The 25,263-nt window shown below is 48.7% G+C and overlaps 1 protein-coding gene across 1 annotated transcript in view; it reads left to right on the forward strand.

Moving 5' to 3' along the window:
- Positions 1-25,263, forward strand: part of LOC119098948 (uncharacterized) — a 157,636-nt gene that overhangs the window by 86,247 nt on the left and 46,126 nt on the right. Inside the window, exons 6-8 of the mRNA XM_037222003.1 lie at positions 10,574-10,654; positions 19,847-20,041; positions 22,284-22,453. Of these exons, the coding sequence (XP_037077898.1) occupies positions 10,574-10,654; positions 19,847-20,041; positions 22,284-22,453 (446 nt within the window). The remainder of the gene's footprint in view (positions 1-10,573; positions 10,655-19,846; positions 20,042-22,283; positions 22,454-25,263) is intronic.

Genomic DNA, 25,263 nt, shown 5'->3' on the forward strand with positions numbered 1-25,263 from the left:
AACTCCCTTAGCAAGCATTAGCAGCCCGTTCAGTATTCACAGCCCCGCCGTTTGCTGCATTGTGTAAATTCAGCCGATTTAGGTCAACGAATGCTATCACGATCGCTCAGTTGGTTGGAGCGTTGGCCTTCCGATCGCTCAGTTCGTTAGAGTATTTGCGTTCCGATCGCTCCGTTGGTTAGAGCGTTTGCCTTCCGATCGTTCCATTGGTTAGAGCGTTTGCCTTCCGATCGCTCCATCGGTTAAAGCGTTTGCCTTCCGATCGCTCCATCGGTTGGAGCGTTTGCCTTCCGATCGGCCCGCCGGTGGCGGGGTGGGTTTGAGTCGCTTTAGGCGCTCGCTGTTTGCTCTTAACAGATGTGGCCTGCGGCTGTTGGCAGCGGCCGCGCTAAGGCCCACATGACGTAGAGGGCAAGACGGACTGTGCCGGCATTGGTCCCAGAAACCCATCCATTCAAAATGCTTGGATTAAATCTTTAAAAAGCGCCACGTTTCCGGCGCACAAGATAAAGCGTCGTTTGGACAGCTGGAAACTAAGAATATTGATGGTAGCCTCGCGTGTCGAACTAAGCGATAAGAGGCTAATAAAAAAGTCGTAGAAAACATGCGAATTGCAAACAAAGCACCTGGAATATTGGGAAACCTGGACATCTGCACCTGAAACACCTGGACAGTTAAATTGATGACGTGTGTCTTAACAGCATGTAATGTGAATGGGCGCCGTGGTGTGGAGGGGGGGGGGGGGGGAGGGGGGCTCACCGGCATCATCGGGGAGTCCGTGTTATTGGAGTGGTTGGAAGCTGGAAGTTGTGAACGTTTTGGTTATGCGTAAACAGGTGCGCCGCATTGATAAATACAAATGTTGAATTAAAGCACGCAGTGAACTCCTTTAACGTAAGGAATACTGTTCCATGATATGGCCTCATGGTAACAATCATCATCTGTCGCGGTCACTATGGACTGGCCATCACTAGGCAGGTTACAACAATTGTTATGCATGCCTATAGTGATAAAGTTGGTGTGTTTTGGGAGCGGAGAGAAACGAGCACTGTTTTAGCGTCGTGTCACTTTTTGGATTTTTTTCGTGATATTTTCATTGGTTAACTTTTTGAGAGATATCAGCGGGGCATGATGTAAGTAGAATCGGTACCTTTCTACGCTTAAATCTATGCATCTGTTCTCGTCAAATTGAGGAAGTACGATCTAGAAGCCGCATAGGTATAAGCATTATGCACGCGGCACGGGGCGCAACAAGTCGATGCTTGTTTGTCTTTGCTTCCGTATGCCGATTGTTCCTAAACAACCTGACACGACGAAAAGCGTTGCACAAAACCATTTACGCACATTTGTCGGACAGCCAGGCGCTGGGCTTCTGCCGTTGCAGTTGTGCCGCAAATATTGCCGGGGCATGGCTGTTTTTTTATAATTTGACGGGCGTGCTTGCAATGCGTGGTATGCTGGGAAACCCGTCCGAGAAAGATGCAAATTCATGTGTCACGACGGTTATGTAATGTTATTTTACGCCAAGTAATGCAAGTCAAGATCAATACAATTTGCTGGGAACTTTGGCGCCTTTCAGCACATGCATTTATGGTTGTGCAAATCCAAAAGGGGTACTAGACGAAGTATCTTGTTCTTTCGAAGCAAGAACACTAGTTTTACAAAATAAAGCAAAGCAAGTAGAGTGCACGTAAGGATGATTGGTGAATACGTGCTGTTTCAATTTCCGGTCAACGCGTGGGTACTGCAACTAACGCTACTAACGCAACTAACAGGCCCACATAAGTCTTCAAAAATAGTGATACCTCACGCTAAGGTCCGAGCTACATGTGAAGAGAAGCTGTTTTTTGTGTGACGAATACGCAGGCAATGCCGACTACTGATCCCAGACGTCTTACTTAGTAGGTACGCGTCGCAAAATGACCTGATCCCAGACATCTTACTAAGTAGGTACGTGTTACAAAATGACCGTAACAGGAGCCGTTGATTCGGAATGAAATGCGAAATGTGCTGGATTCACTTGCAGGTGTGTTGTACTTTGATGGTTTAATGAAACTGAGTTCGGGACTCACAGCGTGACCTGACCGACTGACGTCTCTTGTATGGGACCTGATGCGGCGTCACATTGTATAACTGGCGTGATTGGGATGAAGCTAAACAAATGGATGCATTGCATTAGAACGGTACGTCACAACTTTGCTGACACATTCAAGACGACTGCAACAAGCTCGCCTAACAAGTGCTCTGGGCCTAAAGTCACCCATGAAAATCATTCCAAATATGTGTAGCGGAAGACCATGCCCCAGGACAGTGTGTCAACATGTAAGCCGAGTGGGGCGATGATTCATGTCTGAGTGAGGGGAACAGTCACGGCTCGGGGCGGTGCGTTACCCCGTAGGCACGCCGACAGGGGTGCGTCACGGTGGCGCCGGCCAGTCGCACGCAGATCGTGTTGCGGGTATGAGTCTTGGAAGAAGTAATGCGAGAAATCTTTAAATCATCGAGTGCAGCATGCTTCAAAGGAGCAATTCGAGGGAAATAATTATTCACTGCTGCTCCTATTCTCGAGACGACTTTTCTTTCGAAGAAAAGTCGTCTCGAACTTTCACAACAAAAAAAGAACTTTCACAACGTTCTTTTTTCTCTGATTAGAAAAGTGCGTTCAGAACAACGGAAGCCTTGCCGCTTTCACATTTACATTTCCTGGTGACGTGCTTAAGCCAAACCTTGGCGAACCTACCGGCGTGTGTGGAACAAACAGCCGGCGAATACAAGCATACGACGTTCGACCCTCACACACTTGTCATATGCCTGGAAGGTCTATCGTTTCAAAGGTCGCTTTAGGCATGGTTTGTCGAGAAGGATGGGTCTGCTTACCTACGAAAGCGTGAAATTATCTGTGCTACGCCTTAAGTTATAACCACCCGTCACGAGGCTGATCTTGGCGTATCCATAAAGGAACCCTGTTTCATCTGCGAAATCGCTTGGCGACTGCGTGTTTTTATTGACATAAGCATGCAACAAAAGAGCGTTGCGAATATGCCAACGTAAACACAAGGAGGGCATTGCCTACGAAGCGTCGATCATTACGTCGGTGGCTGGGCGGGCGCCGCGGCGGCGTCGTTACGTCGCTGAGTCTCGCTCGATGCCGTGCGTGCTGCCGTGTCGGTCGTGCGGGCAGGCCCGCAGTGGCAGGCGGCTCGCTCATGTGTCATTTCCCGACCGGCAGCACAGATCCCGGCACGCCGATAACGCTAACTAGGACCACTCAGGGGTCACTGATTCGCCTCCGCCACCGTCTGCTGATACCAATTGCTTGCCTCGCTGGCGGCCGTCCGCGTCGATGCCAACCGATCCGGACGTGCGGGATTGTGGTTCGGCACGGCGCGACGGCTCGGCACGGCGGCGAGGCGAGGCAGCGCGACGGCTCGGCACGACGGCGAGGCGAGGCCGCGCGACGGCTCGGCACGGCGGCGAAGCGAGGCCGCGCGACGTTTCGGCACAGCGGCGGGGGCGGGGCCACGCGACGGCGCGGCACGGCGGCGAGGCGAGGCCGCGCCACGTCCTCGGCACGGCGGCGAGGCGAGGCCGCGCGACGGCTCGGCACGGCGGCGAGGCGAGGTAGGGCGACGGCTCGGCACGGCGGCGAGGCGAGGGCAGCGCGACGGCTCGGCATAGCGGCGAGGCGAGGCCGCGCGACGGCTCGGCACGGCGGCCCCGGCACGGCGGCGGGGCGGGGCCACGCGACGGCTCAGCACGGCGGCGAGGCGAGGCCGCGCGACGTTTCGGCACGGCGGCGGGGCGAGGTTACGCGACGTTTCGGCACAGCGGCAGGGCGGGGCCACGCGACGGCTCGGCACGGCGGCCCCGGCGCGGCGGCCCCGGCACGGCGGCGGGGCGAGGCCGCGCGACGACGCTTACTGTCCGCTGAAGATGCCGCAAATGTTCCAGCTGCCAGACACACGAATGCGAGGAGCTGCGCGTGACGCGGAGAGACATAGGTCATAGACGTTAGACTTCATAGACTGCATTGACATTCCGGATAACATAAGCTCAAGCTACATTGGAGCGGTAAGGGTCAATGGTTAGCAAAAATCGCCATAACAATGAGTGGTAATAGCCCACTTTTTATGCATGCAAAAAACCAAAAAGAGGATGGTTTGGGGAAATTTGGGGAATTATTACGAAGACGAACTGCCTTTGCTTCGTGTTGTGGACAGCAATATCATCTATCATCTACACACAGATCGTCTCCTATTCACCGCAAGCATCATCAGATTTTTCATCTCTCATCTGCATTTTTCGTCAACCTGCTCATCTTTACGTCCAAAGATCTAAATCTCTTCCTGAATAATTTATGTCGCATCACATAGCAATAAAGCACAGACGACAGGAGGCGTTTTCTGGTCAATTTTCAACTAGTTTAGTTCCACTAGTCAGCTAATAGCCGTCGGACACAAGAGCAAAGTAGGATGGAGATGGGCATGACCTACAGCAGTCGATGCGCCCTAAAACCCCAAATCATCATCAGGATGGAGATGGCACCAAAACAACAGAAATCAAGGATGCATGACGCACATTTCACTTCGCGTCCCTGACCATGATAAACACACACGTCGTCCAGTTCATCAGCGAGGCGTTCCAGCATCCTTGCCACAGTGGCCTGCCCGGTGAGCCGGAACGGTGACGAAGTCGCCACAGGAGGCCCGGTTCAGCCGGTGCGCAAGAAAGCGGAAAAGCATCAAATGGAGTCAGGCATGCGTCGACGCGGTTATCGAGAGACTCCACTCGGCTCATGGCGCCGCTTCGTTGACCCGGTCGACACAGGTGGCGTGGGGACGGGCCAGCACCTTGCTTCAAACGGAGAGGCAGAAGCGTTGCCTCGCCCCGAAGGCCGAGAGGCGGGAGGAGCTCGAGGCGCGAGGCACGGGCCGGCGTTGATGCAATAGAAGACGGTGGGTGTTTGCCTACCGGGCGAGGGAGACGCGGCGCTGGCGATGATTTGGGCAGCGTAGGCGTTCGTAGACAATGTTTCAGCGAGTGGTGCAGTGTTTTTGGCTATTTTTGGAGCCCCATCCCGAGGCATTTTTAGGTTAGGTGCATGAATACGCCTTTAAATTTGCAGACATACACACGGCTGAGGTGTCGTAATTTTTGGTATCCGTGCAGTATAGTGCTGACTGATGTCACGCTTTCTGACAGAATGCCCGCCGTAGCCCGTATGCACGGAGTGGGCCTGTCATGTTATCTCGGGACGATGTTCAGAATCCTCCTCCGGTGGCTCAAAGCGAGGTCGTACTCTCTAGGTGGGTCACCGAACAGAAGGGTTTATCGATAGACAGGCCAATAACATACCTATGAAGCCATCGCGGGGGCGCAGCCTGGTACCAGGGGAGTGTTTTATAGAGCGTTGAAGCGATAAAGTGGGTGTTTCACATTTGTATGGGGTTTTTAAGTGAGTAAGCCATTTTGGAAATCATTCGGTGCAGTTCGCAGCCACGCCTTTTTAAAGACATACAATCCTCTTTCTTCCGAGCTTGCCGCCCCTGAATATGTGCAGACTTTTTCGTCCAGCCTATTTCAAGTTCATCCAGACATGCATGGCGCCATAGAAAAGTCACGAGAGTACCGCCACCTTACTGGTCATGTAGTGCTCAAGGTAAAAAAGTATGGTTGCTGAATCATTCGTGTCTGACGTGTCAGCACGATTCGTGACATAAACGGACACCAGCTGGCCGACATCGAATGCAATGCGTTGAGTGCAAGTTTCGAACACGAATTGTGCTACGTAATGCAGGAATTTGGGCATTGGTGCATGTTAGGACGGAAAAAGACCGGAAACCAAATAAGTTAAGAACAGCGCCATAACCGAGTCTGTGGAAATGGCCAAAACACGAGTACGTAACAATATTCGGGTTCAGCAAACGCGCACTAGTAAATAATCTGCTATTTGGCAAGTTGATTTACTACAATTAAGTCGGCCTGGAGTCGACCTACAGTGGCAACTATGACAATCTTGGCCCATCTGGCAGCGACTCTGAGGTGATAAAGATATTCCATGGCGCAATCAAGCGATGATGTATTAAGGAAGATATCTACTAGAATAGCGAAACTTTTTCGTCTAGTCAACCAGACTAAACCAAAGCCAAACCAACAGTTACAAGTGCGCTAAATTGATTTTATCTGATGTTTTCTTCAGTGACTTCAAATGTAGAGCATTCGCTTTAATCCCGCGCCAGGACGATCACTCACCAGCTGCTGAAGTCAGAAACCATATTCAAATCAAGCACACACCATATATATATATATATATATATATATATCTCTCTCTCTCATCTCTCATCTTCATCAATCTCTCATCTCTCCTCTCTCTCATCTCTCTCCTCTCTCTCCTCTCTCTCTCTCTCCTCTCTCTCTCTCTATCTATCTATCTATCGATCTATATATATATATATATATATATATATATATATTGGCACGAGCACTAGCGAACTGTGCGACCGAGGTGGCTCAACCTGCCACTGTAGCGGGTGCTTGGTGATGTGACCTGCCACTGTAGCGGGTGCTGGGTGCTGCTCCTCTTAAGCAAATAGCTACAATGGTGTTGTCATGGGGGCCTTTGGGGCCATTCCCATTTCCCTGCACGTGGCGACGGTCCTCCCGGGGGCCGACTGCCTCGGCACTTTTTGCCAACTTAGGGCGTCCTATGGACTTTTAAAACAGCAGAGAACTTGTTCCAGGAATCAAAATAGGACCCGTTGTCTATGACCCTGAATAATAGCACTGTCCCAAATATATGAAGAGGAGTGGGCGTAAAATATTTTGGGACAATTGAAATGTCCTGGAATGTTTGTCCTGGACGACCGTGCACAAAGCAGTTTGAACTGCATTTATCTGGCCTTAAGCAACTAGCATGAACTATTGCTGAAGCATGTGTTGCCAGAAGAAAATCACTTGTGACTTTCCAAAATCTACAACGTTCTTACAAAACTCCCGAATTATTTTGAAACGGAATCACATCATCTGGATCGCCTTCCTGAAATCTGTCGATGTGAAAAGGCTCTATAAAAATATAACTACCTCCCGCACCGTCTTCCGTAAGCAATATTTACCTAAATGTTGTATGCACCCTCTTCTTTGCAGTTGAAGTAGAGTGGTGGCTACATGCTACAGGCAAATTTACAAAAGTTGCAAAGGTACAGGGTGTGTACAAAAACAGGCCAAATTATGTCAATAGCGCCCGTATGCCATAGGTGATCTTTTTACCCAGTGTGCGTCTAATTGTTGCCCGTCGGACTAAAACGGGTACGTTGCTCCGGGACTCACCTCGTTTGTCATTGTCATTGACACAGCAACAACGCGCAATATTCCTTCTACGTAGATCTCACCTGATCTGTCATTCCCTCACAGAACGCGTGGCAGCCCGTCCCGTGCCTTTCGTCTTCAGCCAACTTATATTTTTCATCAGATCGTAGGGTATACGCTATGACAGCTGATGGCATTATCACCAGACTGCCGCGTAAACAAGGGAGCTACGAAGTAATGCATTTTCCGGGCATGGCCTAGCACCAAATCAACGGCAGAAATTATGCAGCATGTACTGACCAAATCAGGCGTTCCATTACCTGATGCGGGGGCCGACAGGAACACAGACACTGACGGCTGTCATGAAAAAGCCTGTGCAATTAGATGCGTAGGTGACTCAGAAAGCTTCTGACAACAGGACCTGTTGTAAAGTAGGTTGTTTGAATATAATGGATGTGATAAAAACCCAACACTGGGGGCTTTTGATACAGTTTACACGGATTGAAATCACCTCATTGTACTCATGTTGCGCATCCTGAGCAATTTCTTCCTACCATGTTTGCTTAAAACAGCACTGAGACAATGCCCTTTTCAACGAACTGTGCTACTTAAATGCAATATATCGTTTTGTTTGGTATATTGATAAAACCGATGCAGGGCATGCAGACCTCTTAAAGAACACATATGAGCGTACCCGAGCTGAAAAGTCAAAGGCTTTTCACTCTATCGTATGTCCTATAATAATTGCAATCCTGCAATATTTGAAACTGTTACAATCGTCCTAATCCTACAATATTCAAGGCTACTTCTGGAGCTGTTGCATGGGTCAGTGGCAGCGATTTACAATATGGATAGCAAACAAGAGGGCAACATGGCTCCAATTTCACTGCTATGAGTTCGCGTATTGAAATGAAATGTACCGAAACATCGTTTACTCGGTTAAATATGTGTAAAGCCACACGTTTACGCGATTCAGATGCTTTTCCTTTGTCCTGAGTCCGCCTTTAGTGCTTGATTTAAGTACAAGGCTTTGTTTTTGACGTGCGGCGTATGGGTGGTGATAGCGCGGTGTTGGTGCTTTCCATCGTGTACATAATATGCATACATGGATGTAAAGAGCAACAGATGCCTTCACTAGCACAGCTGCTTCTGATAGAGCGCGGAAGTGGCATTATGTGAGTTACTCAAAGTTGGCATCTGGGGAAAAATATATATTTTTGGCCGAGAACTTACGCTAATGAAGGGGAAAAGTAGAAGTTCTTAGTTCTGAAAGAGGTCCACTGCCCTCAAACCCAAATGTCGTGAGAAGACGATCCATTAGTAGCTCCGCTTGACAATCGTAGCTCTGCGCGGCAATCCCAGCTGTAGTTTCATTTTGTCCTTAGCTGGTGAGCCGTTCAAAGCGTGACCAGGGTGTTTATATTTGTAATCGCATTATTGCAACGTTCTTGCCACATTTGTTGGCTCCAGTCAAATAGCCGACGTATTCTGGGCATACTAAACAATTCCAAACTATGCTAAAATCATGCATCGAAGGGATCATTAAATTTTCTTCCGGAATTTAGCCAAATAAATTATCGTGCTCCGTGTCCGTCTACAAATTCAGTTCAAGCATCTCGAACCTTGCAGGAGCTCCTTGTGAGGCATAAGCGTGTTGTTAATTATGGAGCATATCAAATAAGTAGATAATTTATCGTCGTTCATGCTGCAATCCGCACGTGCGGTCCAGCTTCAGACGGCTAAAAACCCTAGCCATTAGCTAGTATTTTCGGCGGTTCCTTATTTAACTTGCTCACTCCAAGAAGGCTCACAGCACGACAGACTTACCACAAAACAGCAGTCTGGCGCACAAGAACTTGGTCCGGAGGTCGCCGCTAATTGGATTGTCACGGCTTCTGCAGTTTCCACAATGCCGGTTTTGGCAACGCTGCTCCCGGTGGTGTATGGGAAGGCGTTGGAGGCTAATGATTTAAGTGAGAGGAAATTAGTGTGTTAATGATCCTGGTGGGGTGGAGATGAGGATGCTAATGATCCAACTGAGAGGGTAGCGGCATCACCGGTGGTCTGGGCGAGTGTTGGGCGATGACGTCAGGATGGTGTGGTAACTCCGATGTGGGGCGACGACGTCAGGATGGTGTGGTAACTCCCATGTGTTGCAGTGACGTCGATTGTCCTAGTTGCGAGTGGGGCTGAGCGAACCCTTCTTGTACTCTGACATCTCTGACTTAGTGAACTTAGTTCCGCCCGCCGACACAAGTTCTTGAACCTGATGTCTTTCGACTACCAGTAGTCGATTCGCGGGTTTTTAAAAACACAATCGGCAGGCCTTTGAAAGAAGCGCTGTGTCATTTGCGCTTGACACTCGCGTGTAAACTGTTGGATCAGGTGGGTGAGATTCCTGCGAACTTCCAATTTCACCGTCAATTCCAAACGTTCTTTCGAGAAGCGTGAAACAATAAAACATTCGACAAGCGAAAGAGGTAAAGAATGTGGGTTGAACAGGTCAGGATCCTGGCCGCCTCGTGTCGCGGCGACACGAGACGTAACTACCAATGGAGGAGGAAGCGGCCATTGACAGCGGCCAAAGTGTCGGTCACTGTGTGCTACTGTGTGCAAGCCATGGATCCGTCCGTTTTAGGCATTTTAAAGAATTTGTGTCAGATATCAACATCAGCAGCAGATGAATACGTCATACTATCGGAGAAGTGCAGGTGCATGTATCGGCTATATATATACAGACTTCGAAGCAGTGCAGCCCATAGGTGTGTCAGGAATTGACCGCGAGACGGACATGGCACCTTCGACACCGATCTCGAACACAAGAGGCCATTGTCTAAGTAGGCCAAAACTAACCAAAGCTGACTAACACCAACCAGTTGACCTCCACTAGTTGCATTATCATTGAGGCTACTTCATAACGTCTTGGACAAATCCTTTGGTTTTTATTTTCAAGATTGACTTGGCTCATTAGCCTAGTTTAGGACATCATCTACTCGATAAGAGCGGACAGTTCTCAGAGCTGTTACCGCTTCAATCGTCCTGCGCCGGGTGAGGTGTTTCGCCACGCATAGAATCGAAAGCGCGGCATTACAAAGAAGCTGAGTGAAAATAAGGCGAAGACATAAATTTACTGCATTGAAAGGAAAGCCCCAACAGTATGATTTCAGTGGCACCAGCTGCACAATGGTGACTACCAGGCTGCGTAATCAGGCCTGCTGTACACCAGACACTGACCACTGACCGCCGCTGCTCTCGCTGTGGCCGGCAGGAGCTGGAGGACGTCCAGGGTGACATCACCGGCATCGTGGCCGACAGCCTGCAGCAGGCGGCCGACCTCGTCACCAGCAAGGTGAGGTGACCGTGGCGTCGGCGGGGCCGGCGCCGACCGTCGCGACTACAGCCCACTTTCCCGTAACAATAGCAGTCGCTGCGGTCCCGGCAGAGCGCCACAGATTTAGCGCTTAGTCGAGCGACGTCCTCAAAGGAGGCGCGCGGAAAGGAGAGAGGGGGCAGAGATCGGGGAAAAATCGATTGGCAGCAGATGGCGAAGATAGAGGAGCTAGAACTGGACGGACGACAGAAAACACGACAGCCTTGGCTGTTATTTTAAAGTGGTCTCCTGGTTTCCATTTCATTACATCAGTTTTTCTGCGCTTTTCTGGTTCAACTCTTTCAAAGCATCATCTTTTGTCACAGCTGCTATTTTTAGCAGCTGAAGCCCATGATGGAAGTTCTTAAGCAACGCTCAGACTTGCGATCTTGAAAAACCTGGGCTGTACACGGGGTGGTACTGAAGGCGAAGTTAGAGGAAGAGATGTGGGGCTGCTGCTACACGCGAATGCAAGCGATGGGCGTTTAAACATAACCAAATGCTCGAAATGTAGCATATCAAAGCTGTTTTGAGCATACACTTAGTCTTTTCATTGGAACAATGGCGTTCCGATGCGTTTTTCAGGTTTAATCACAGAAGTACCCTATGACATTTATTTTCAAAACGGTCCCGCTATAAATGTGTTGCTGCGCGTGGTACGTTGTTAGGTTCTCCAACTATGAAGGACGGCAGTGCACCTCGTTTGGATGGCATGGCGCCTCTCATGTGCAAGCAAAAATTTAGTCTCACGGGGAGCCAATCCCCGATCGCCAGCATGTCCGCCTATCATTAATGAAGATCCAACTTGTTCCAATGAGGATCCAACTTGCTCCGTGTCTGCAGCAGTGTTCTCTGGAGGGATGTCACGTTCGTGATGAACTTTTACGTGGAACATGCAATGTTGATGATTGATTGGCATCCACATATGTCACGCCTACCTATTCCTGCAGCGCTTTGCCATATGCCTGCATGTGAAGATGCAGGGCGTGTGATTCTTATTTCGACCGTTAGAACATTTTCACACTTTCTGGGGCCTGATATATGCATATATATATATATATATATATATATATATATATATATATGTATATGTACACATATACATCCCCTGACTGCAGGTTTAACCACATGTTCATAAACAAAAAGCCAATCTACAAACTATACCCTGTATTAATGGTAAGGAGTTATCAAACCAGCTTTCTGCTAGGATATGCGCTTTGTGCAACATTGTAAGATGCCTACGATTCTACCTCACCACTCGATTAACTCGATTGGAAAATGCCACAATTTTGCATATGCTGCTTAGGAGCTGAAAGACTTTGGACCAAAAGACATCCAGATCTCAACGGACCAGTTCGGCAGCCCTTGAGGACTTTTGAAGGAGATCCTTGTGAAGGAGAAAATCACCAATCATGTTGGCAAAGGCGTGGGTCGATGCGCGCTGGTGGTCACGCACTCGTGCTCTAACGAACGACTCGCCAACTTGGAGGCGTCTTTAATGATTCATATCATACTTCAGCAAAAGGAACGGTGAAGGCATGAACCAACCGCACGGTGAAGACGAATGTACCAATCGCATCTAACTTCCTGGCCAGACACGGCCCATGGGTGCGCCAGGCCAAAAATCGGACAATTTTACCTTTTTCAAAACGCATTTCCAATATAATGCGTCTTTTAGTAAACCGAGAGGCATTGGGCCATGAAACTACACAAGCGTGCTGCTGTGTTTATTGCGACCTATGTCCACGCAAAACATTCGCGTTTTTCGACACTTTAGTCACAAATGTCACAACCGTTACGCATTGCAAAGTCCTCGATTTTGTCAATCAAAATTGCCAGCCCTGGCCAAGCTCGTCTCGGCCATTTTCCAAGCAATGCTTCGAGAATCACAGCACGAAATGTACACCAGTAGACCTCCGTCCGTATTGCCTGCAATGGACGCAGACTTTCTAATACTTCGGTCAAACCTTCGTGGGTTTTTCATAGTTTACACAGAAAGTGCAGTGGGATGTTTCAGCTCTTCGGTTCTTGGTTTTTGTGTGTTCCTTGGTTGTCTTTACACAGAATGCGCGGTGAGGCGTACAGTTTCTGGCATCGAATGCTCTGCCAATGTCCAAAGTCATGGTGATCTGTTAACCAAATGCTGTGCACAGATTCCCTAAAACGTGCAATGGCGTTTGCTTTGTAGTTGGTTTAGGTCGCTTCTCGGGATGCCTCTGAATACCAGGCATAGTTCCCGCGGAAGCCAGTATACCACATGGAGTGAAGGAGTGCTGTCATTGCGACTATTTCCACTATTGATCACCGTCTTTTCATATTGTGGTAAGTTACCACGGACACCAATTAGCTTATTCTTCATAACAAATGAACTGTGTTTAGAAGCATCATTGACACTCTTAAATTGATACACAATTAATAACTGAACAATTTATGAATAGCAAAAAGTTGCGCCAAAAGTGCTCCCCAAATCTCAAGATTTAGAGGCTTCCACGCAGCCTTAAAGTACACCTGAAACGGTTCTTGCTGCTGCTGAATCAGAATGCGCACAAGCTGCGTACAACAGTGGACTTTTCCGCCAGTGGTTTGGACCTGTAGCCGCACTCTGCCGCATCGGGAGACTGAATTTATGAGCTGTACGGCCTTCGCCAGTGGTTTGGAGTTGTAGCCACACTCTGCCGTATCGTGGACAGGATTTATCAGCTGTACGGCCTCCGCCAGTGGTTTGGAGTTGTAGCCGCACTCTGCCGTATCGGGAGACTGGATTTATGAGCTGTACGGCGTGACACAGCATTCTCTCGGGCCACTACACGGCCCACTGCGGGCACCCCTATTTGCGAGTCTGGTAAGAGTATGACTCCAGCGTCCAGCCCATCCGCACGCACCGCGCCAACAGCTGCGAGGCGTACATGCTGCTTTTTTTAGCTGGCCAGCCATTGACCTGGTGACGACCTGGACGCCATCAATCAAAGGTGTTTGAGATGGTTGTCCCACATAGTAGTCTTACATAGCTTGTATAAGTTGTTACACGCATCACACATAATACACAATACGTAAGAAATAAGTTGCTGAACATTTATGTTTCCCCAAATTTGTTGTTAGATTGTAAGCCATTCTGTCAGTTTTCTCACGCATTTTGACGGCAGTAAGTCAATGAAGTGGAGGTCAACTTGGAGTTCACCTCCGAAGATGTCAGGCCTATCATAACAAAGGTTTCGAAGTGATTTTATCAAAGATGTTCCACAGCTACTGGAGTTACGAGGATTTTCTCAGATTTTTCCGATGTCAGGCACGCCTAAATAAAGCTTCTGACATCCACACCCAAATAACACACGCGTTACATTTCATGATGAAAAGGGCCATTGTAAAATGTTATCAGCGTGATGGTTTTCTTTTCATCCCATTTTGAACAAGTGATCTAATAACGTAAGATGACCTCGGGTCACGAAACCTGTAAAGAAATATCATTTGAAAACAATGCAATTGCCATAGTCGAGGTCAATGGTCATGGCATGACACCAATCCGCTAACCAAAACAACAGTCGCAGTCTACTGATCCCGCGTTCTAGCGAGCACCATAACATCAGGATACATTTTCGCTCACCGTTGTTGACCCGAATGTGGTCAAGAAAGACATCGTAGCCCTTCTGCGAGGGGGCGACCCGTTGTAATTATGTTATACGTCATATCAGCCAAGTCTTGTCCCGTACCTGTGATGTAGCCGAAGTGCATGCGTGTGCCTCAGCTGTAAAGCAGCGCAATAGCTTCAAGTTCCGTGTTCTTGGCTGAGTTCTCACAGCTGGCATGCCTTTGGAATATGCGAAGTTGAAGTGAGGATTGCAATGATGGTAATATGTGAGCTGTGTTGGGTAGCCTGCGCCCGGCCGGCGAGAGGTTCACTTTCCCCATCGGTTTTTTCGAGCACAACCAAAAAACCAAAACGTTATAGCAGCTTTAAACTTGCACTACCCCTTAATCGATCAATTTGGCATCCCTTGTGAAATTTGGGTCTGCGAAAGTCCGTGACTAAGGTAAGGTCAAAGAGGTAAACTTCTAGAAAGGATTGGCCACGCACAACGTTTCAACTTCAGTTGCGTTTTCTCAAACTTGCTGTAGTATTAGAACATGGAGGTACGTACAATTTGTTAATTTCATTTTTTCAAAACAGGCGAGGTCGGTGACCTGAGGGAGTTCCCTTTTTGCTATTCGTTCGTAAGTAGTGCAAATTGTGACGCTCTTTGTGCACTTTTGGTGTTCGTATGTAAGGAAAAGAGTACTACCTCACATCGCAGCCATCATATGATCACACAACACTGTAAGGAAAAGAGTACTACCTCACATCGCAGCCATCATATGATCACACAACACTGTAAGGAAAAGAGTACTACCTCACATCGCAGCCATCATATGATCACACAACACTGTAAGGAAAAGAGTACTACCTCACATCGCAGCCACCATATGATCACACAACACTGTAAGGAAAAGAGTACTACCTCACATCGCAGCCATCATATGATCACACAACACTGTAAGGAAAAGAGTACTACCTCACATCGCAGCCATCATATGATCACACAACACTGTAAGGAAAGAGTACTACCTCACATCGCAGCCATCATATGATCACACAACACTGTAAGGAAAAGAGTACTACCTCACATCGCAGCCACCATATGATCACACAACACTGTAAGGAAAAGAGTACTACCTCACATCGCAGCCATCATATGATCACACAACACTGTAAGGAAAAGAGTACTACCTCACATCGCAGCCATCATATGATCACACAACACTGTAAGGAAAAGAGTACTACCTCACATCGCAGCCATCATATGATCACACAACACTGTAAGGAAAAGAGTACTACCTCACATCGCAGCCATCATATGATCACAGAGCACTTAAAATTAGCCTAGGTCATGACCTTTCTCTATGGATGGACACAATAGGCCAGATGAGGACATGCAAGATAATTTGAGGTCAGCTAAGGTCAGTCACCTGTGTTGTCAGTCACGGAGAGGCTAGATAAACGAGTGTGACCTTCGTGGTTGACTTTTTTATTTTGTTTGTAAAGCTGATGACATAACTTTATGTACCAACCTACCTGTACTTAATTTGTTACAAATGCAGTGATAAGCGTCGAGGGGACCATGTATAACTACTACAAGAGCTCTGCAATCTTAAGTACATGCGGATGTACAACACACTTTTTCTAACCACAGAGTAACATTGCGCTGGCCACTTATACCCAACTAGCACTTCATTTCTTTTTTTTGGATGACTCTAAATGTGACCTAAGTTGACCTTAGTTGACCTTTAGGTCAGTCTAAAATGCTACAGTTTTTGTATGGGACACTTTTGTCCTCCAGCTGCACCTAATAACATAAACATAATCAGCAGCAGTATGATTGGCTAGAAAGCCTTTCATTGCCGGCGCATTTGACTTATTTTTATAAACCGCTCGTGTAGTATTGACATCAGAGGTCTGACTGTAACAAAGGTCAAATAAATATTAAGACGTTTGTAAGGGGCGTCGTGAGGTGACCTGAGCTCATTCTGCGTCTCTTGATGGCCTCGACTTCGGATGAACTTGCACTTGCGGACTTTTGTCCGCCATGATGCTACTTCCCTGTGTAATGTCCACCAGCAATGTTTTGGACAGTCTGATGTCCTGACCCAACTTGACACGGTTCAGATCTTACATCATCTGTTATAATTTTCTGTAAGTTTGGTTTATGCTTTTGTAGGGCTGAGGGCTGGCTTTTAGTGGCTCTTTTGATCAAGCCCAATGTTACCTTGGCTTCAAATGACAATGACCTTAGACCATAAAGAATTGATAGCATGCATAATTTAACCACTTTCCAGAACCACTGAGAAAAATATGTGGTACTCATTACGCTCAGCATGCGTTGCGAGGCATCATTTTTCCGTATTTTCCGTGCAAAGCTTCGCGGACGATTTTAACGTCAGCCAGCTGATATGTTAGGAAGTGGATACTCGCAAGCTAGATGTGGAAATTTAAGCTGAATTGTATGTAGTTAAGTGCGTTGCCGAGCATTATTTTGCGTTGTAAAAGACGTGTTTGTTATCTTATCATCATTATAACGAAACAAGTGTGGCATGTCATCTGCGCTTTCGACGCACTCAGCTGCTGAGACTATGTGGCGCTGCCTGCCTCTCACCCAGGGCAGGGAACGTGGGTACCGCAGAGAGTTGAACCCCGTACCTCTGGTTTCTCAGACGCGCAATGATAAACGCATATGCGTTAACCAATACACTATCGGCACTTTCGTGATTCGGATATAGTATCATGAATTGCTGCTATATACGAATCATGTATTATATGTAAATCAATCATGTTATGTCATGAATTGATTCAAATATGGCAAATATCACAATAACATAATTGGTATATATTCTGTATATAGTTAAATTTCGGGAGTCAGATCACTGGGCCTCGGCGCCACCGCGCAGTGCGACACGGGAAGGCGTTGTTGAACGAAAGACGTAAAAGAAGTCAATGCAATGACGGCCACGGAATCATCATTTTGCAGATAATCTGCATCGTGTTGGTATGAGACTTGTTTCGTTGTTATGAGTATAAGATTACTAACACGGCTGAACTGAAACTAAATGAGCTGAAACCCAGTATGATGTCGCATCATCACCGTGTGCCGGCGGGAGGCAGTGCAGCGTTTGCACCACGCTTCTCCGTGCCGACCATGACCTCAGGCCAGTACATCGGTCGGCATACTGAGGCACTCGCAAGCATACCATAATGCCTGATCAGTGTGTGCTATACCCACATGGGATGTGGCAGATTAGAGTTTTCGCTGTCCCTCAAGCTCATTTGGGATGCAATTTCGATGTTTTTTATGTGGTAATGACGCTTTCATAATGGAACAAATCAAGGTTATGTAAAACATTATTGCTATCCCGATGCGTCACGCGCTGAACGAGATACGCTGCGTACGATTTCCGTTGTCTGCGCTGTACTGGCTGGATGTTCTGCGGGCAGTGCTAGTCACTACCCACGGCAGCCAGTTTCAGATGTTTGCAGAAGAAATCGTGTCAATCGGCGTGCGCGCGTCGTCTAGCGTCGTTTTCGCCCCGTGACGCCTGCTGTTCTGCGGGGCTTGTTGCCAACAATAGCGCAAGAAAACGTGGCTGTATTCCGGCCGGCCCCGGCCAGTCGGGCCCCGCGGGAGCTCGGTGCGCCTTCTGTTTGCGCCGTCTTTCCCGCGGTCGACTGCCGGAGTTGGCCGACTCCCTTTGTCGGCGACACGCTTCACCGAACATCTGCCCGAGCTGCACAGCCGTGGTGCTGTTGGGCGAGTGCTCGTGCGCGAGCTCGCGGTGGTGAAGTCGGACGGCCAAACTCGCACGGCGATGCCAGCAAAAAGACCAGTACGAAGGCGGATAAGGGGTATCTCACAATGCCGCGGTGAATCAGGGAAAGTAACTGGTGTATTTCATCGTTCCAGTGATACCAAAATTTGTTCAACGGTAAAGTACATACATCACTAAAATAAGATAAACCTACATATTGAAACAAGATGCAATTTTATACCTCGCAAACGTAGAAGCGTGGAAAAGTGAACATGAAAAGTGAATGATATTCATGAACGAATTGTCAAGACCCTATGATTATGTACTGGAAATGTCCTAAACGTAGATTTCGGTATATTACGAAAAGTCAGGGCAGCAAACTAACTTTCGAAGTCAATTATTGTCATGCGTTGCCATGAAGTTAATGCCACACTGATCATAGGTGGGAGTGACAACCGGCATTATTCCCATGTTTGGTACTAGGATTATGTGATGTCAGATACGAACTTTGCCACGCTCGACAAACAGCTGTTTTCACCACGAAGTGTTTCCGCTCACCGCACCAGATTTGACTTGAGGATAAACGATGATCTGTGCGTTGGAGTCGTTCATGTAATGCATCTGTCCTCACTGCACAACCATGTAAGGTAAATAAATTCGCATCGCTCTTACCATTTTACGTAGGCTCTGCTTTTAAGTTGTATTCATTCTTGATACAAGCGGGAAACGTGCGCTACAATCGGAGCCATGAAAATCAAACAGCATTTGCATTTTTCACATGACCGGTCTTCTAAAACATCCCCAAGAGCACTGTAGGCGGTTGGGATGTGGATAAGGGCTCGTTCAGATCAAGCTGCTGATAACGCGCTGTTTATCGTCACGCTGTAATGGATGCCGCTTCTAAAATAGGCCGGTGGTCTCTTAAGGAGCTAAGTGTTTCGCCACGATACGCGAAGTTCCAAACATGTCAGCGGAAAACGGATCGGTTCGGAGTTGGCCCGGCATCTATTTAACCTATTCTGTTTTGGGCTGTTTTCACAAACGGCTTACAAATTTGAGAACCGCTTCTTTTGTCATCGCGATGCGTGAAGTGAGCCCAGAATCAGATGACATGAAATTTAACAGAAGTGAGTTCCGATGTCCGTAGGCTTGCAGCATTCTTCAAAACTTGTGTCTGGTTGTGCAAACAGTGAATTTTTTTTGAAGCGTTTATTTGCGATCTATCAATGATATCTTCGGCTTATGTTTCAGCTTTTCGTTCTGAATGTGTTGTGAGACAACAGTATGTAGGTATAACCGGTGTCAATGATGAACTCAACAACCTTTAAGGCGCTATGAGACAAGTGTTTATCTGAGTGAGATCTGAAACTGATCTAATGGACTGCACGCAATTGTAAGATGGTGTGCATTTTTAACTGCGATCTCTGTACAACTTTTACTTTGTTCTCACCACGCACTGTCCCGCACACTTATGCCACAATGCAACATGACATAAAAATATCATTTTGCTGTCCGTTGCCGGAAAAACGAAGGAAGCAAGGACCATCAAGCGACATCACAATCGAAAGTAATCATTAGGTTGGCAGTGAGGCAGAGTCTCTGGCGGCAATCGGCCGTTCGATGGTGTGCTCTAAGGCCTGACGACACCGCGTACACTTCCACTTGGACAGACGGTCAAATGACGACGCGACAAGTACGAGGCTTCTGGTCACTGATGAGCTGACTAGTGTCATATACTTGCGAGCCAGTGTTTCACAGCCGATGGCGAGGAGTCGGATGATACAAGTCACAGTGACTGATTTTGGCTTCAGCGCGGTGACTTCGCCTCCTACCCTGCAGACGGTGGAGCGGAGCCGGCGGTATGAGTCGCTCTGCTCGCTGTGCCGTGGCGTCAGCGGGCGGGCCGACGTGACGTCACTGGTGCGTCACGCCGAGACACTGCCCGAATGGACGTCGGCCTCGGTCGGCCGGCCCGCCGTCGCAGCCTTTCTGCCGCCCAAGCCGCCGGCTGACCCGAAACTGGCAGCTACGCAGGTGAGCCATTGCTCAGCGACAAATCAGAGGGCAGATGGCAGCACCTGCGAGGTCGATTGGCGTACCGCAATGGTATAGGTGGCGCTAGGTGCATGCTGTTGGCAGCGCTCTCCGCCGCGTCTGTAGCTGCGGGATTATTTCATTAGCACGGGGGGTATTTGCCATGTACAGAGCGGAGCGGTCGTGTTGTCTGGCCCGATTCCAGGCGCGAGACGTCCGATTCGGTGTTCCTGGCGGGGAGTAAAAGGTCCCTATCGATCTCCTGATCTGGCTGAAGACGCTGACTCCCATGATTTAGGAGACACTGGATGCCTCGTGCTTAGCGGCGCGTCCCGTTTGGAGAGCTCAGGTTGATGAGCAAGCCAAACTTCGGTGGCGGAAGCTTGAGATTCTTGCGAGTTGCCAGGTCGCCTAGCGTATCGAGAACGAGTCGACATGGCTTGCAACGGCGGCGCACGGCGACTTCAGTTCACCTGGGGAGTCGCGGTCAGATGTTATGATAAGACTTCCGCCGGGTTGTCACTGCAAAGCAGGGCAACGCCGGTTATGAACGTCGACGCGTCCAACTGCGTGATTTTTATGCGTGTTAAAAGTATGATTATTTTTGAAGGAGATCATCAGGAGTCCCAGTTCTGCAGGACGTTACATTGTAATTGGCCAAACCACACGCAGTTGAGCATTTAATTTTTATGGCATTCATCTCCGCTGCTCATTTTATTTGTAAGGGATGTAGTCTTCTGTGTACATGCGCACAGAACCGTATAAAACGGAATGCTACTTTTTATGTTTCACCTTCACAAAAATCAGTCGTATCTTGACTGGTTTCATCCTGGACTGGTGAATTCATACATGTGTTATATCAGTGGTCCATGCGTTAATGTTCCATTGTGTGTATGCCCGAAACGCTGCTTTTTCGGACCAATTTCAGGTTGACGCGAATCTGAAGGCGTGCAAAAGTGATACAAGGTTTTGCAAATTCGAACGAAAGCCACAAATACCACGCCTGTTCGTCCGATTTTCATCCGTTGCATATCTGCTCCGCTAAGGCTGTAGCAAAGATGTTCCTTCTACTGAGATATCCTCAAGGCGTAGACGCTAGCACCCAAAGTACTGATACCATGGTACAACTACCATTTGAAATATCTGTACTGTCCAAAGCCATGCATGTAGACAACATGACCAGGATTTTTTCTCAGAGGTAGATACAAATAATCGTTTTAAAGCAGCTGATGTGGCGCTGGCCTAGGATCCCCGGCATTCATCAACTCCAGGCTACCTCGAAGGCCTAGATCAATACAGAGAGGCATCCTCACTATCCTTGAATAAAAATGAAACGTCAGCGCTATGGATTACCAGATCAAGTTCCAATCGACTGCTTTGGAGGGGTCACGCAGTTGAGCTTGCCACAGTCGGACTGGTCTGAATTATCCTACAGCCTCGCCAACACGAAGTTTTTATGTGTCCTGTGTTCATGAGACTGGATCACCATAAGCGGATAATAGCTTTGAATGTTGAATTTAAATTTTGCATGTTCGTTTAGCTATTTGAAACTTTTCAGTAAACGATCGCTTGGACCAGGCCACACGTTTAGTAAGTCTTGCTGCGTGCGTCTCAGCTCTACCATGTGATCGTGAAATTTCAAGTCAACGGCAAAATTTTGGTGCGGAAGTTTCACATACCTTGACTCTCGGCACGGTCTGTCTTACCCTCTAACATCGTCTGACCTTAACGGCTCGGTCGCCGCCACCGGTCGCAGTTCAATCAGACGGGGGCAAACTGCGAGCGCTTGAAGAGAACGCAACCTCACCCCATCATGGGGGAAAGGGGAATCTGCAGACGAACGCGCCAATCAGCTGAGCTACCGGGACACGGCGAACATTTCCTAGAATGAGCGGAACTCTGTGATTCTAAGAAGCGGCTTTTCTGTCCTAAGACATGCCAAAGGACGGAAGTTAACAAATTATAAACACAACATAAAGATATAACGGCTTTCGCATTTCGTTACAGTATAGTACTGCTATACTAATAAAAGCATAGTGACACTATGCTATAACCTAAAATACTGTTAAAATTGATAGCATCACCTTGGGTGTTTGCGCTCTGTACCTATAAACACGCCAGACGAGAAGGAAAGTCCGAACAATTATCCCATCCTTGGTGCGACTTTTTCTCTGAACGCGGGGCAGTGACGGAATCCGCAGATTCCCCCCGGTCAGTGCATGACTGATGACCTGTGCCGCAGGACGGGGCGGTGGCCGTGACCCAGCTACAGAACGAGCTTGTGCTGGACCGCCTGGCGTCGCTCTCGCTACGCACGCGGTACGGCGGCCTGCAGCGCGAGGCGGCCGAGCTCGACGCCAAGATCGGCCAGCTGAGAGACTGCGTCGACAGTCTGGTCCGCATGCAACAAAGGTCAGTCTGTCGCTCCAGTCTGGTCCGCATGCAACAAAGATCAGTCTGTCGCTCCAGTCTGGTCGGAATGCAGCAGAGGTCAGCCTGTCGCTCCAGTCTGGTCCGCATGCAGCAGAGGTCAGTCTGTCGCTCAGTCTGGTCCGCATGCAGCAGAGGTCAGCCTGTCGCTCAGTCTGGTCCGCATGCAGCAGAGGTCAGCCTGTCGCTCCAGTCTGGTCCGCATGCATCAGAGGTCGGCCTGTCGCTCCAGTCTGGTCCGCATGCAACAAAGGCCAGTTTGTCGCTCCAGTCTGGTTCGCATGCAGCAGAGGTCAGTCTGTCGCTCCAGTCTGGTCGGAATGCAGCAGAGGTCAGTTGTCGCTTCAGTCTGGTCCGCATGCAGCAGAGGCCAGTTGTCGCTCCAGTCTGGTCCGCATGCGCAGAGGTCAGCCTGTCGCTCCAGTCTGGTCCGCATGCATTAGAGGTCAGCCTGTCGCCTCAGTCTGGTCCGCATGCATCAGAGATCAGCCTGTCGCTTCAGTCTGGTCCGCATGCAACAAAGGTCAGTTTGTCTCTCCAGTCTGGTCGAATGCGGCAGAGGTCAGTCTGTCGCTCCGTCTGGTCCGCATGCGTCAGAGGTCAGCCTGCGCTCCAGTCTGGTCCTCATGCAGCAATGCCAGTTGTGTCGCTCCAGTCTGGTCGGAATGCGCAGAGGCCAGTCCGTCTCTCCAGCCTGCAAGTCTCGTCATGCGTGATTATCTTTAAAAATGAGGGGCGGCCTAATTCTGACAGACGCCTGGGTGCCGGCATTCGAACGTAGAACGGCGATTTATCCGATCTGAATGCTGGGATTATCCCTACCATTGTTCCTCGAGTGCAAGCACGGCAAGCACATCCACTATACGCACAAAGCTGTCAAGTGCGGTATGACAGCGCATTGTGTGCGACAAATAGGATGCAGAGCGACCATCGACGTTATTTAGCGTCCGATGGACGTGATTCCAATGTAGGAAACTCACGCACTTTGGGTCGGAGGTGCTGTTACCGATTACCAAGTCATCCAGGCAGCATCCAAGTGCTGAGGGGAATAGCGAAGGCTGATGGGGCTCTGTTGCCACCAGGACGTTTTGTAAAGCGACGACGACTAAACGCTTCATTGGTAGTCGACAGCGGCCTGTTTTTCTTACAGACAGCCGGAGAGAGAGAGAGAGAGAGAGGAGAGAGAGATGAGAGAGAGAGAGAGAGAGACGAGAGAGGAGAGAGAGAGAGAGAGAGAGAGAGAGAGAGGACGAGAGAGAGAGCGAGAGAGAGAGAGAGAGAGAGAGAGAGGAGAGAGAGAGGAGAGAGAGAGGAGAGAGAGAGAGAGGGAGAGAGAGAGAGAGAGAGAGAGAACATAACAAGGTTCATGCCCGCGTGATGCGGTTTATTATGGCACTAACGAAGTATGTAGAAACAGTTAGTACAGGAGGTAGTGATGAGCGGGCGCCGCCCACGGGTAGCGGCGCAGACAGCGGCACCGGCCACCACCCACTACACTGGCGGGCATGCTCACTGCCGGCTGACCATAGCAGGAATACCAAACATTTATCAACTTAACCGACGCATGTGAGCGCAGATTTTGGTATGCTCCATCCTTGCCAGCCATTCACAAGACCAGCCCTTTTGACCCATAGGCAGTGCTGTGATGCGACCTGTGATGTGAGTTGTGATGTGAGCCGTGATGTGAGCTGTGATGTGAGCTGTGGTATGAGCTGTGATGTGAGCTGTGATGTGAGCTGTGATGTGAGTGTGTGGTATGAGCTGTGATGTGAGCTGTGATGTGAGCTGGTGATGTAGCCGTGATGTGAGCTGTGATGTGAGCTGTGTTAGCTGTGATGTGAGCTGTGATTGAGCTGTGGTATTAGCTATGAGTGAGCTGTGATGTGAGCTGTGATGGAGCTGTGGTATTAGCCGTGATGTGAGCTGTGGTATTAGCCGTGGTGTGACCTGTGATGTGACCTGTGATGTGAGCTGTGATGTGAGCTGTGGTATTAGCCGTGATGTGAGCTGTTATGTGTGCGTTGTGATGTGAGCTGCACATTACCGGTGTTATCGTGAGTTCGGAAACAAATTTAATCAATGCAATTGAAAAGCAGTCAACAAGGCATCGATTCTGAGTTAAATTATTTGTAAGTATTCAACTAGTAAATTGATTCTTGGTTGTCACTTAAACAGTATGGACCTCACAATCATGGAGGCTAAATATTCTAGTCAAGTGTAGAGTAGCATCGCATAGATCGGACAGCTCGGTGTAAACTTGCACTACATTAGTACCATCGACAATAAGTGCAGAAGTACTTTTTTAATTTTTTTTTAAAGATTTGATCCGAACCCTTTGAATGGATGGATTTCAGGGATCAGAGCTCACGCTAAGCAGTGCTTGTTGTGTGAGCCCTGACCCCTACCATCCGATCGCGCAATTCCATGTCAACGGCAGAATTTTGTGGCGAAAGATTAACGTGCCGCAATGCTCGGCACGGTCCGTCCTGCCCTCTGACGTCAACTGACCTTTAGCGCGACCGCTGCCGCAGGCCGCAGGCCATACCTGTCAAGGGCAAATAGCGAGCGCCCTAAAGCGACTCGAACCCACCCCGCCACGGGTGGGTGCATCGGAAGGCAGGCGCTCTAACCAACCGAGCTACCGGGACGGACTTTGAGGGGTAGAACAAGATCAAGGCTATTGAAGTGGTGAGTTAATATTTTCAAGGGGCTTGCACGACAAACAGACCCACAACACTGCAAAGCAAACCGAAACAGGGGTAATTATTTCTTCTTGACCTCTATATGCAACG

The sequence above is a fragment of the Pollicipes pollicipes genome, unplaced genomic scaffold (genome assembly GCF_011947565.3).
Source record: "Pollicipes pollicipes isolate AB1234 unplaced genomic scaffold, Ppol_2.1 Scaffold_4740;HRSCAF=5597_pilon_pilon_pilon, whole genome shotgun sequence".
In the NCBI taxonomy this organism is placed as follows: domain Eukaryota; kingdom Metazoa; phylum Arthropoda; class Thecostraca; order Pollicipedomorpha; family Pollicipedidae; genus Pollicipes; species Pollicipes pollicipes.